Here is a 13,785-nt window from a genome sequence, read left to right as displayed (position 1 = left end):
GGAAAGACGAAAGGATGTGGGTTTTACGGGAGAGGGTAAGGAGTCATTCCAATCCCGGGAGCGGAAAGACTTACCCTAGGGGGAAAAAAGGACAGGTATACAATCGCACACACACACACATATCCATCCGTACATACACAGACACAAGCAGACTAGTGAACATAGTAAGATAATTCAGCTCCAGTCCAGAAAGTTCATCAACTACGTATTCTTTCCTTAGTCATCATTTTGTGATGCTGCCAAGCCATGACAAATACAAGTAAAACAGAGAAAAGAGCATTCTATTTATTCAAATAATAAGTGGTCAGTATATTTTAAAAGAGTGGAACCAGGAGTGCAGAAAACTGATTAACTAGATATAACATAATGAACTTGTATAGTTACTGCCATTTCAGCTACACAGCAACCCGTAATATGCAATTATCTGCAGAATTAATGTAATTATAACAATGAACTCTGTTGTCATTTTTGTTTCATTAGTAGCTCATGAACTGAAGGCTATGTTTGTTAAGTCATTTCTCCAAGCACATCCAATATTACCTGAATGACACCTTTCCAGGATGTTGGATTGGAAGACGAGGAGTAGTAGATAAACTTCATTATTGGTGGCCTCCCAGGTCTCCAAACCTCACACATTATGACTTTTATATGTTTGGTTATGTAAAAGACTGCCCCCCCCCCCCCCCCCCCCTTCCCTGTGCCTGACACTCTTGAGAGTCTGTGACATCACACCGTTGAAACCATGAATTCAATAACGAAAGACCAGCTGCTTCGTGTGTGGCAGGAAATGAGCCACTGTTTTCATATTTGGCATGTAACACATGTTGCTCACATTGAATGCATAAAATTTTGAACTTTTCTCTTTACAGGAATGTTATAATTATGTTACTATCTTTTGTAGTTTGGAAGCAACAAATGTTTGAAATCTGTTCCATTTTTTTTAATAGCCCTGTATAGCCACTGGAGGCTCTCCAAAAATGCAATAGTGTCTGGTGAATAAGTTTCCCAGTTTACAGGATGCATATGAGAGAAAAATAAAAATAACTGTGATAATTATCAATTTACGATGTTTAATTTACAGTTGGAGCATCTGAGTATTATTAGCCAGCACACTGTAAACACTAAACCTAGTTAGGGAAATGGAAATAAAACTTGCTGATATATACTTTTCATTTTCTGGTCCTCGGTGGCCACATCTTTCAAATGCAAACTATAGTCACTGATGACATTCAAGCAAAAATACAGTAATAGTGACTCTTTGACTTATGTTGCTTTGTACGAGGGTGGTTTGAAAAGTTCTCAGAATCACCATGAGACGTCAACGCTTGAGCAACGAGTTGTTCACGTGACATTCATTGGACTGTTGCCTGTAAATATGTGCCACCTCAGTGCTCTTGGAAGAGAGGTGTGGCAGTGACGTGGCTGTTGTTCCTGCGTAGTGATTTGCAAAGATGGGAGGGGGATGGAAATCGAGATTCGAGCAGTGATTAAGTTCTTTGTAACAAAAGGTATGAAAGCAAAGGACATTCATGCCAATTTCCAGAATACACAGGGGGATCCTGCTCCTTCATATTAAACTGTTGCCACGTGGACAAATGAATTTAAATTTGATTGCGAGAGCTTAGATGATGATCCGTGCAGTGGTCAGCCACGATGAGTCACTACTCCCTATATCATTCCAAAAGCCCACAAAATGGTCATGGAGGATTGCCGAATGGAAGTGCGTGAAATTGCTCGTGTTTACCACATGTCATCTGAAAGGGTATATCACATTTTAACTGAAGAATTAGAAATGAACAGATTATCTACAAGATGGGTGCGCCCACACATGTGCTGTCGCCATGGCAAAATTACACAAACTAAGGTATGAATTGTTTCCACACCCACCTTATTCACCTGATATGGCATTGTCAGACTTCAATCTCTTTCCAGAACTGAAAATTTTTCTTGGTGGACAAAGATTCACTTCAAACGAAGAACTGATAGCCAGAGTTGACACCTATTTTGCAGGCCTAGAAGAAACTCATTGTCAAGATGGAACTGAGGCACTGGAACATCATTGGGCCAAGTGCATTAATCTCCAAGGGGACTACATTGAAAAATAAAAAAAAGTTTCAGTGATGTAAGTACTATTTTTCTATTCCATTCCGAGAACTTTTCAAACCACCCTTGTATTAGAGCTTACAGTACTCCCCCACCCAACACTTACACCTAGCCTATTGAATGGAAATGTCACCATTCATGATATATTTCAATTATAGAAACTTTCTGAAGGTTGAAAATCATTCACATCAGAACGTTCTTCTTGAAACAACAAAATCCTACTCAGATGTGGTTTGTCTGACAGCACTCTCCCCCCACACACTACAAATGTTTTGAGCTGCTTCCACTGCCTGCACCTATTCGCTAAACCCAAAGCAAACAATATGTCATAAATGTTAGACCTTTTTCCCCTTGAGACTATTTTGTAATACTTAAACAACTTTCAAAATCATGAAGCATGAAAAATCCAATACTTAATTGTTTAATGCATACTAAACTTCAAATAAGAAAATGACACTTCAAAAATACAGTTGTAGCAATCTATGCATAACAGACTGATAACTTTAGCAGACAGCCAAAATGTGTTAAAAAATGAGGGAATGAGTGTAATCAAACTTTGTGTTTTACATTGTGTCACAGTACAATCACAAAGCTGGTGGACTGGCCACAAGGGTTGACATCTTTCACTCTAATGCCCAGTCCCAACACTGAGATATCACTCAATCCTTACTGGATGATCACAGTGTCATTCTGCCCCTTTGTTTGCCAGTCCAGGCCAATGTCAGGACTAGGGCCTATTTGACCCAATGTAGTCATTAAATGTAGAGTTGTTTTCTGCCCCAACTGAAGGTAATACAAATATGAGTGGTAAAGGTTTGTGTTAAGGCAGTGGGAGCCAAATGCTCACTAGTACAGGTTGTGTTAAGCCAGTGATATGTTCCACAGCTGGAGCCAGATGCTCACTAGGAAGATTAAACATAACTGTACAATGACAGCCACACAGTTCACTTGCTTGTATAAGACTGTTTGTCACACGACATATTAACCTGCAGTTTAAAATCCTGCTGTGTTGTTTGGATTTGCTTTGTATGGTTATATGAAGCTCGAGGTAACTTGACCCATGACTTTGTATTTGATCATGCTTACAATTTCGCAAATTGCTCATTCCTTCTATTCATTGTCATCTGGGGCTCACTCCTAATCATAGTCTCACTGCTCATTCTGGACTATACTTTTGTGTATCCATTAACACTGCTTTTAACCAATACTCATGTAGAGCTGGTCATGTTTCCCAAGGTAAATCTGAAGAAGTGGAGAAAATATCTGGTTAAGAAAGAAAGTGAAGAAGGACCAGGTTGAAAAAGGACAGAGGACGAAATAGGGAGACAGAAAATACAACTCTAACATCAAATGTCGGGAAAGAAAAAAATGAAGAACATCTTGAAAGTTAAAAAGGCTGTGCATGAAAAAACAAATACTAAAAAATAAGCAGAATACCACTGAGTGACCATGGAGAGATTAAGAATGGAACAGAGACACAGTAGGACTGAAGGAGTGAGTGGAAGAGTGTGGAGTTGAGAGACAGCAAGGAGTGAGACTAGCAATTGTTTTATCTTTGTGCGTGAGTAAACCACAATTGAGTGAGAAAATCATTTCTATGAAGTGCCAGAAGTGTGCCCCAGGCCTTCACAACAAAAACTTGAATTTTAAGATCATTTAAGAACATTAATGCTCTAGCACTTTAACTCAAGAGTATCTTGATTTTCAAATGCAGGCCTCCTTAAACAATTAAAATTTGAAATAAAATACAAGCATATAACGAATTACTGATGGCATAGCAAATCAACAGCAACTCAAATCTCTCTCCAAAACTAACATGAAGTATTGAATCCATGAAACAATTTTATCATAACAGCAATAACATTTCTTAATGAACAATCTATTCTTCCTACACAACTTTAACTCTGATATGTATTTACATGCTATTATCTATTCTTCAGCTTCTTTAAAATATTCATTTCTAGCAATTTCCATGTTCACTTCTGTAACAGTTTCCTCCTCCTTTGATTATGATGATAATATAAAACGCTCTTATTTGCAATAATTGTTACCTGTTGTCTGGTACAGGCCTCTCTTTCTTTTTCTCTTCTCGCTGTTTTAATTTATCATCTTCTCTTCTCTTGCTACTCGGTGGACCCTGAGGCAATGGTGACCATTCTTTCTCCTTCACATCCTTCCCATTTTTATTGTCTTCATTATCTTCAGTTTCATGACTGCGTAACACCTGCTTGTAAAATCATTGCCAATAACATAAACAATACGTGATGTCAAAGATAACTGTATTTAATACAATAAAGTGTTTCTTAAGAGAAATCACAATGGGATGTCCTTACTGCAAACTGACGTTATAGTACTACGAAGTTGATGTTTAACACTCATAATATACCTCCTTTTGTACTAATGTGATATGCAGGAGCAATCATTGCATAGCTAATCTCTGGTAGCAGAAATATCCTTTTTTTTTTTAACTTTACAACTATAATCAACCAATCCAAATGGTTCTGACAAATGTGCAACAAATTTAATTTTAATGTAAACTTTCAATGCAGTTTCCTTCTTTGACACCTAAATATTAAACTATGACTTGATCAAAAATAATAAATGAAAGTAAATGGTGCAGATGTATTTGTTGAGCAATAGATTGTTACTGCCCAATCCTTTAACTTGCCCTGAGTGCCACGTGTATTGTCAACCACCTGAGACCGAGTTGCCCTTGTGACCAGTGTATCTCCGTGTGCTGAATATTTCTGGAGCACTACATAAGGCAAATGATGGTACCCCTTTGGAAAATGGCAGCAAGGGATGGGAAAGGACACCAGGTGCATTCAGTATGTACGCCTGGGGGCATCATTCAAAATGTTGAAGAGGCTATTCCGACAGGACAGCCACTGAGGGAACAGGGTACAACCAGCTGTAGTTTGTGGCACACACTGGAACAACTATGCCTGTCACCTGGGCTCTCAGGTCACCCTTCGGTAATTTCAGTGACTGGCAGAGAATATTGAGAAGACCAGCCATGTGCATGGAGTTTCCATGAAACTCATAATTTGCAGCATTGTCCCCAGAGCTGACTGTGGCCCTTTGGTTCTGATTCAAGTGGAAGGAACCAGAGATTTCAAAGGTTCTGTGACAAGTTAGACGGCAATTTCTTGGATGTGCGCCAAAGGGTTGTCAGCTATGTGGTCCCCCCTAAATGGCTCTGTTGTGCACTAAACATCAGATGCTGCTACTACTGACTATGTCTCGAGTGCACACAAGGGATTTTTAGATTATGCAACTATCCATCCAATCCAGATAATAATAACTGTACCAAACTCAGAAGTATCAACAAAAGAAACACCTCCCACAGGTGTGAGCATTAAAATCCTAATGATTGCAACAAAGTGCCTGAGTTTGAAGTGCTCCTGAGAAGCAGTGAAGCTCACATAATACTGGCTACAGAAAGCTGGTTGAAACCTGAAATTGATAGCAGCGAGATTTTTGTGGAAAATTTGGGTATTTATCAAAAGGATAGGCAAAGGTGGTGTGTATTTGTCGCAGTAGGGAAACTAAAATCTGCCGAGATAGAAATTGCTGCTGCATGTGAGACTGTTTGGGAAAGACTCAGTATCATGGATGGGCATCAAGAGATAACTGGATCCTTCTACCACTCACCAGACTCACTTCATGGTGTAACCAAAAACTTCAGAGAAAATCTCAGTTCACTTGGAGATAAGTTCCCCAATCATACTACAGTCTCCAGTGAAGGTATTACGTTTCCAACAATTAATTGGGAAAATTATAGTTTTGTTAGTGGTGTGCGTGATAAGACATCAAGTGAAACATTACTAAATACCTTCTCTGGAAACTACCTAGAACAGATAGTTCAGAACCCCACTCATGATGGAAATATATTGGATCTCATGGCAACAAATATACCTCAACTCTTTGAGGATGTCCACATCAAAACTGGTATTAGTGACTATGATGCTATTGTGGCAACAATAATTACCAAAGTACAAAGGATAACTAAAACAAGCAGAAAGATATATATGTTCAGCAAGTTAGATGAAAAATCGGTAATGTCATATCTCAGTGAGAAACTTGGAACTTTCACCACAGGGCAGGAACTTTCAGAGGAACTACGGCACAGTTTAAAAGAATAACTGACCATGTGCTGGATAGATACGTATCCAGTAGAACAGTTCATGATTTGAGGGGACCCTCTAAGGTATACAGTCACTGTAAACAAACTTCCAAAGAAACGGGAACTACTGCATAATAGGTGTACAACAAAGCAAAGGGCTATAATAGAGAGATGCTGAATAAAACAGGTTTTACTGTCAAGAGAACAATATACGATGACCCCAATGACTACCACAGCAGGATATTGTCAAATGAGCTTCCACAAAACCCAAAGAAATTCTGGCTGTATGTAAAGGCTGTTAGTGGCACCTAAGTTAGTGTCCAGTTGCTAGCAAATCAGCCAGGAACTAAAACTGAGGGTAGCAAAGCAAAAGCTGAAATGTTTAACTCCATTTTCAAATGTTCCTTTACAAAGGAAAATTCAGGACCATTTCCCTCAATTTAATCCCTGTACCACTGAAAAGATGAGTGCAATAAGTATCAGTGTCAGTAGTGTTGAGAAACAGCTGAAACTGTTAAAATTGAACAAAGCTCCAGGGCCCAATGACATCCCTATGAGATTCTATACTGAATTTGCGACTGAGTTAGTCCCTCTTCTAACTATAATCTGTAATATATCCCTCTAAATAAAGCTACACCCACTTCTTGGGAAAAATCACAGTTCACACCTGCCCACAAGAAGGGTAGTAGAAGTGATCCTTAAAACTACAATCCAATATCCTGAAGATTGATTTGTTGTAGAAACTTAGAACAAATTCTGTGCTCAAACATAATGAGGTATCCTGAACAAAATGACCTCCTCAATGCCAAGCAGCATGGATTCTGTAAATATTGGTCATGTTAAATTCAACTTGCACTTTTCTCACATGATGAAGGGAAAGCTTTGAACCAAAGCTATCAGGTAGATGCAACCAATCTCAATTTTCGAAAACCATCTGACTCAGTAACCCACCTACATTTATTGTCAAAAGTATGATCATATAGTGTATAAAGTGAAATTTGTGACTGGACTGAAGACTTTTTGGTTGGGAGGGCACAGCATGTTACCTTGGATGGAAAATCACTGTCCGATGTAGAAGTAACTTCAGCTGTGCTCCAGGAAAGTGTGTTGGGACCCTTATTGTTCATGTTGTATATTAATGACCTTGCAGACAATATTAATAGTAACTCAGACTTTTTGCATATGATGCAGGTACCCATAATGAAGCACAGTCTGAAAGAAGTTGCATATACATTCAGTCAGATCTTGATAAGGTTGCAAAGTGGTGCAGAGATTGGCAACTTGTTTTAAGTGTTCAGAAACATAAAATTGTGCACTTCACAAAATGAAAAAGAATAGTATCTTCTGACTGTAAATCAATGAGTCACTGTTGGAATTGGCCAACTCATACAAGTACCTGGGTGTAACGCTCTGTATGGATATGAAATGGAATTATCACACAGACTCAGTTGTGAGGTAAAGCAGGTGGTAGACTTCTGTTCATTGGTAGAATACTTGGGAAGTGCAGTCAGTTTACAAAGGAGATTGCTTACAAATCACTCGTGCGACCAGTTCAAGAATATTGTTCAAGAGCCTGTACCAAATACGACTATCAGGAAATACTTAACGTATACAGAGAAAGGCTGCAAAAATGGTCAAAGGTTTGTCTGATCCATGAGAAAGTGTCACAGAGATGCTGATAAACCTGAACTGTCTAACTCCTGAAGATACGACATAAACTATCCTGAGAAAGTCTGTTGACAAAGTTTCACAAACTGGCTTTACATGACAACTCTAAGAGTATACTAAAATCTACTATGTGTTGCTCACATAGGGATTGTGGGGATAAGATTAGAATAATTACTGCATGCGCAGAGGAATTCAAACAATCATTCTTCCTGCACTTCATACATGAATAGAAGTGGTGGTGTTTATATGATTTCCCTGTCTATAAAGAGGTGATGTTAAGCTTCCTTAGGTTGCCTCTGTTTAATCTAAAACATCATACTAAATCACGTATGGATAAATGAAGTATTCCAATCATTTGTGAGATACAGTGGCATTTATAGTGGATCACATTAATAATTTTTCCAATTTATTTCTGCAGAATGAGTATCACACAAACTGAACAATAGCTTCATATACGATGTGTTATTTATACTATAGAAAATGGATTACTTACTCATTGGAGGACGACAATTTACATGGCGCACATATTATGGGTAGGCAAACAGTGCAGCTACAATAAATTAAATTCTGGATATGCAGCTATACAAATTGCAAGTCTTCCACCAATATTTTGTTCACAAAGCAAGGACTGCATTTCATACATTGCCCAAATTAAAGCCACTATCACAATTTTTAAATGTTCCACTAATTGAATCTCAAGCACTTCCTTGAACAGTGAGTCCCAAAATGACAATGTGGAAACTAAAATCAACATGTTATTGTAGATGAAAGAGTAACCCACATCTATACAATGCTCTACCAGTGCTGACTTGTTTGTTTGTACAATACAGGTGATTAATGGATCTCTCATGTTGATTGGCCAATGAATGAAGTGACACAAATTTGTAAAGGAATCTGCATCTGTTTTTTGATGCAACAAAATATCTTTACATCTTGTTGTTGTTGGTGGTGGTTTTAAGCCTGAAGACTGATCTGATACAGCTCTCCATCCTAGTATTTCATATGCCAGTCTCTACATCCCTGCATAATTACATCAGTAACATGCATTTGAACCTGCTTACTAAATTTCAGCGTTGGTCTCCCTCCCTTAATATTTACCTCTCACACTACCTATCATCATCACATTGAAGATTCCTTGGTGCCTGAGGATTTATTTATTATTTCCATGTGATCTGATGGTACACAGTGTGTTACAGATGTCGGAAAATACCAATTAATTATTGTTAACTTATATTAACATAAAGTATCCTAATGTATTATATTGCAAAGATTGGTTAAGTTTACTTCACTCCATTCCTTAGTGTTTTCAGTTTAACGTAAATAGCAAGATTACTGTTCTAGGTATTCATTTATAGAGTAAAAACAGTGACATAACAAATATGACTTCAGGGCGTTGCTAAATTTTATGTTGTCTTTGATGGACTTAATACTAGTGGGAAGATTGTTGAACAGTTGGAGGGCCACATTGAAAGCTCCCTTTTTACAGAGTTGAGTGTTTGTATGTAAAACATGCAGATTTGAGTTTTTCCTAGTGTTATGTTTATGGGCCCTATCAATGATTGCTTCTTTTAAACAGGCTGTGCCATAATTTTTTTTTTTTTTTTTTACCCAACCAAATTTGAAACTTCTTCATTATTTATTCGATTTGCCATCTATCCTCAAGCACTATTGTATAGCACCAAATTTCAAACTCTTCTATTTTCTCCTTGTCCAAACAGTTTATTGTCCATGTTTTGCTTCCCTACAAGGCTACAATCCAGACAAATACATTCACAAAATACTTCCTAATATTTAAATTTATATTCAATGTCAACAGATTTCTCTTTTGCAAAAATTCTTTTCTTGCTACTGCCAGTCTGTATTTTACATTCTCTCTACTCTGGGCATCAACAGTTATTTTGTTGCCCAAATAGTAAAAATCATCTATGAGGTGCTACCCAAAATTTTCGTGACTAGTGCTGCCATCTGTTGAAAATCTTACCTTTGGACTTATAGTCACCATCACTCACAAAGTAGTTCCGATCCGCTTGTACACACTGGTCCCAGCACTTCTGCCACTGGTCAAATGGTTTCTGGAAGCCCTGTTCTTTAAGGGTGTTTATCACCACCAGCGATGCTTCTTCAATCCTCTCTAGTGTCGAACTGATGACATTTCAATTTGAGTTTCAGTTTTGGGAATAGCACGAAGTCGCAAGGTGCCAAATCTGGCGAGTACAGTGGGTGGGGTACAACCGCCATGTTGTTTTTTGCCAAAAGGTCCTGGTGAGCAAGGACGTGTGACAGGGCATGTTGTCGTGATGCAACAGCCAGTTCCCTTGACCCCACAGTTCAGGCCATCATCGCCACACATTTTCACAGAGCCGTCACAGTAGTATGCGGAATTCACTGTTTGGTTGGGTGGGATGAATTTTTTGTGCACAATTGCCTTGGTATCAAAGAAAACGATGATCATGCTCTTCACTTGCCTCTTCACCTGTCTCGCTTTTTTGCATCTTGGAGAGCCCAGGATCTTCCACTGGGACAATTGGTGCTTTGTCCCCCAAACACTTGTTGAATAATTGCAAGGGTCTCCGTAGCACTTTTCCCGAGATTCGCACAGAATTTGATACGCCCACGCTCTTCTGTTCGCGGATCCATCGTAAAATCACCATACATCAAACACAGAGTATTATGGAAATCACTGTGGACACGCAATATGTCCTCCCAGCTGAATGCCACTCCGCACACTGACTCATCAGATATGCAGCTCTTGCCACCTAGCGGTGCAAAAATCTACTACTCCTACTTTCCAGATGGCAGCACCAGTCCCAAAAATTTTGGATTCCATCTCGTATTATTTTTAGTATCATTTCCTAATCTGATGTCCTCAGCATCACCTGATCTACATTACGTTACCTCTGTTTTACTTTTGTTCACATTCATCTTACAAGACACTGTACTTTTCGTTTCACTTATCTTCCAGGATTTTTGCTACAGTAACAATGTCATTGACAAAAACCTCAAAGTTATTATTCCTTCTCCCAGAATTTCAATTCCCAGTCCAAATCTCTTCTTGGTTGGCTACATAGCCTTATCAATGTACATGGTGAATAACATCGGGGATAGGCTACTTCTCTGTCCCCTTCCCTTTCATGTCCTTTCACTCTTGTAACTGCATTCTCTGTGTTTTATCCCTGCTACCTACAGAATTGCAAAGATTGTAGTCAACATTCCCAAAAGCTTTATCTAAATCTACAAATGTAATAAATGTACCTCTGCCTTTCTTTAACCTATTTTCTAACATTAATAATAGAGTCAGAAATACATATTGTGTCCTACATTTACTGGAACCCAAACTGATCTTCTTTGATGTCGAGCTCTACCAGTTTTTTCATTCTTTCCTAACTAATTCATTTTAGTATTTTGCAACTATGGCTGGCTCCTCCCAAAGGATCTCAATAATGTTGAGGGAATGTTGTTTACTCCAACTTAGGTTTTTCAGAATTCTGTCATTACTTTTCACATTATTATATCTCCCACCTCACCTTCCTTTACTTCCAGTTTCTTTATGAAAATGTTGTCTTTCAGTTCATTTTCCTTGTTTAACCTTTCTGTTTATTCCTTCCATCATTAATTTATATGCTTAGTCCTGCTTTTCATCTGAGCTCATGATATTCATACAGTCAATTCTCTAATTTTTCTATGGATGGCACCCATTTTTTCCGTATTCACACATGTTTGTACAGCCTTGAATTTGTCCTCTAGGTGTTCCACCTTAGCAGATTTTCACTTTCTGTCAGTCTCATTTTTTGATGTCTGTACTCCCTTTTGCCAACTTTCCCCAGTTAAATTCCATATCTTGTGTGCTGTTAGAGGATTTAATCAGGGGTCAAATGTCTGCTCTTTTTGTCCTCTATTGCCTTCACTATTTGACCTCTAAAAGCTACCCATTTGTTTTGCACTGTATCCCTTCCCGCAGTCACAATCAATCGTTGTCTAACACTTCCTTTGAAACACTCAACACCTTCTGTTTCTTTCAACTTATCCAGGTCTCATCTCCTTAATTTCTTACCTTTCCACTGCTTCTCAGTTTCAATCTACAATTCATAATCAATAAATTATGGCCAGAGAAGGTAAAATCATTCCCTAGAAATGCTTTGCTGTTTAAAATCTGTTTTTGAAATCTCTGTTCAACTATTAAGTAATGTGTATGAAACCTTTTGGTATCACCATGTCACTTCTACATATATTACGAGGGTGTGCAGAAAAGTAATCCAATTTTTTATCCTGTTCTCCATACTATTTGAGGTACTACATGTCAACTTTCCCACTTTGCTAATGCAAGTTGCAACTCTCTGCTGCTAGAGGGGTCTGAACTGTAGCATGTAACAGGGCACTGTGTAACGTAACTATGTTGGTGTGTGAGAAACAGGGTGCTTCGTCCACACATGGAGCACCCTCTCCTTCAGTATGACAATGCCAGACCACACTTGAGTGCTGCTACATCTGTAACAATCTGACACTTTGGGTTCACTGGCATTAAACATCTTCCATGGCGTCATGACTTGGTCCAATCCAATTTCCATTTGTTTTCCCATCACCAGGGTGACTGTGTTGAGAAATAAATGATGTAAAGAATAAAGATGTACATTGTTAATTAAGTTTGTTTTATTTAAAAAGCTTTAACAGTTAACACATAAAAAAATTGGAGATGTTACTTCAACACGCCCTTGTATCTTCTTTCATGATTGTAAAACAAAGCATTAGCAACAATTAAATTAAGCTGTGCAAAATTCTATCTGCAGGTTCCCCTTCATTCCTTTCCCTCAGCCCACGTACTCATACCATTTTTCCTTGTTGCTTTTCCTACTATGAAATTCCAGGCCCCCCATTACAACATCAGTTAAAAGAAACTGATTCCCTTGCATCTCACAGCCTCATTCATCAGCTTCATTAGGTATAAACTGCCTATCATTTCATAATTACTGTGATATTTCATGATTAAGTACACTACTCCGCAAAATTTAAGTTTGCAATGAGAAATAGGGGTTGCAATGAGTTTGCGTTTGGTGCATGTTAGGTCTCACAAAAGTCGTACCAAATGCAATAAACATATTGAATTATTCTTTACACTTGATATGAGAACTATATCTATCTCCAATCTTGAGAAAATTGATTGTATGCTGTGCATTTACTTCCACTCACATGCAGAAACTATAGAGTTAAAATGAAATATTTGTAACATGCCTCATACCTCATAAATGGGTCAAGATATTAAATGAGTTTTGGCAAATGACATCAGGCAAACAGAGAATATTTTGCCATATAGTTAACATGCAAAACTTTCTTATCTACTGTGATGTGTGAAGGAGGGAAGGAAGATTACAGTTTAACATCCTCTCAACATCGTGGTTATTAGAGACAGAGCACGAGCTCATATTACGAGAGGATGGGAAAAGAAATTAGTCACACTCTTTTCAAAGGGACCATCCCAGCATTTTCCTGGAGTGATTTATGGAACACCCAAGTCTGGGTGGTCAGACAAGGATTTGAACCGTCATCGTCCCACTGAAAGTCCAGTGAGCCAGTCATGACACCACCTTACCCAGTAGCAATATATGAGAAATTTCAGATCTTTTTCAGTGAAGTGATGAAATTATTTTAAGGGCCAATGATAGTTGGTAAAATAAGAATTGGTATGGGTTTGCAACAACATAAGTGAAGAAATCACAAGTTTATTTTTATACTGAGGATGAGTTATTCATTTGCTACTGAGCACATTTCTCCATGAGTGTTTGTTTGATTATAGACTGTTTCAGGACTTTGTTACAGCTGCAATTGCATTAGCATGTTAGAGAAGCGAAACCTTGTAAACATCACTGTGTTTTGGCTAATGAAATGATTCTACA

The 13,785-nt window shown here is 38.2% G+C and overlaps 1 protein-coding gene across 2 annotated transcripts in view; it reads right to left on the bottom strand.

Moving 5' to 3' along the window:
* Window positions 1–13,785, bottom strand: part of LOC126174282 (histone-lysine N-methyltransferase, H3 lysine-79 specific) — a 94,231-nt gene that overhangs the window by 30,101 nt on the left and 50,345 nt on the right. The window contains exon 5 of one of the 2 annotated variants that reach the window (XM_049921022.1): window positions 4,155–4,330. In XM_049921022.1, coding sequence (XP_049776979.1) covers window positions 4,155–4,330 — 176 coding nt within the window. The remainder of the gene's footprint in view (window positions 1–4,154; window positions 4,331–13,785) is intronic. The other variant, XM_049921023.1, reaches the window with a different exon arrangement.

The sequence above is a fragment of the Schistocerca cancellata genome, chromosome 1 (assembly GCF_023864275.1).
Source record: "Schistocerca cancellata isolate TAMUIC-IGC-003103 chromosome 1, iqSchCanc2.1, whole genome shotgun sequence".
Lineage (NCBI taxonomy): Eukaryota > Metazoa > Arthropoda > Insecta > Orthoptera > Acrididae > Schistocerca > Schistocerca cancellata.
Note: the sequence above shows the minus strand (reverse complement) of the source record. Positions and strands in the feature narration are given on the sequence as shown.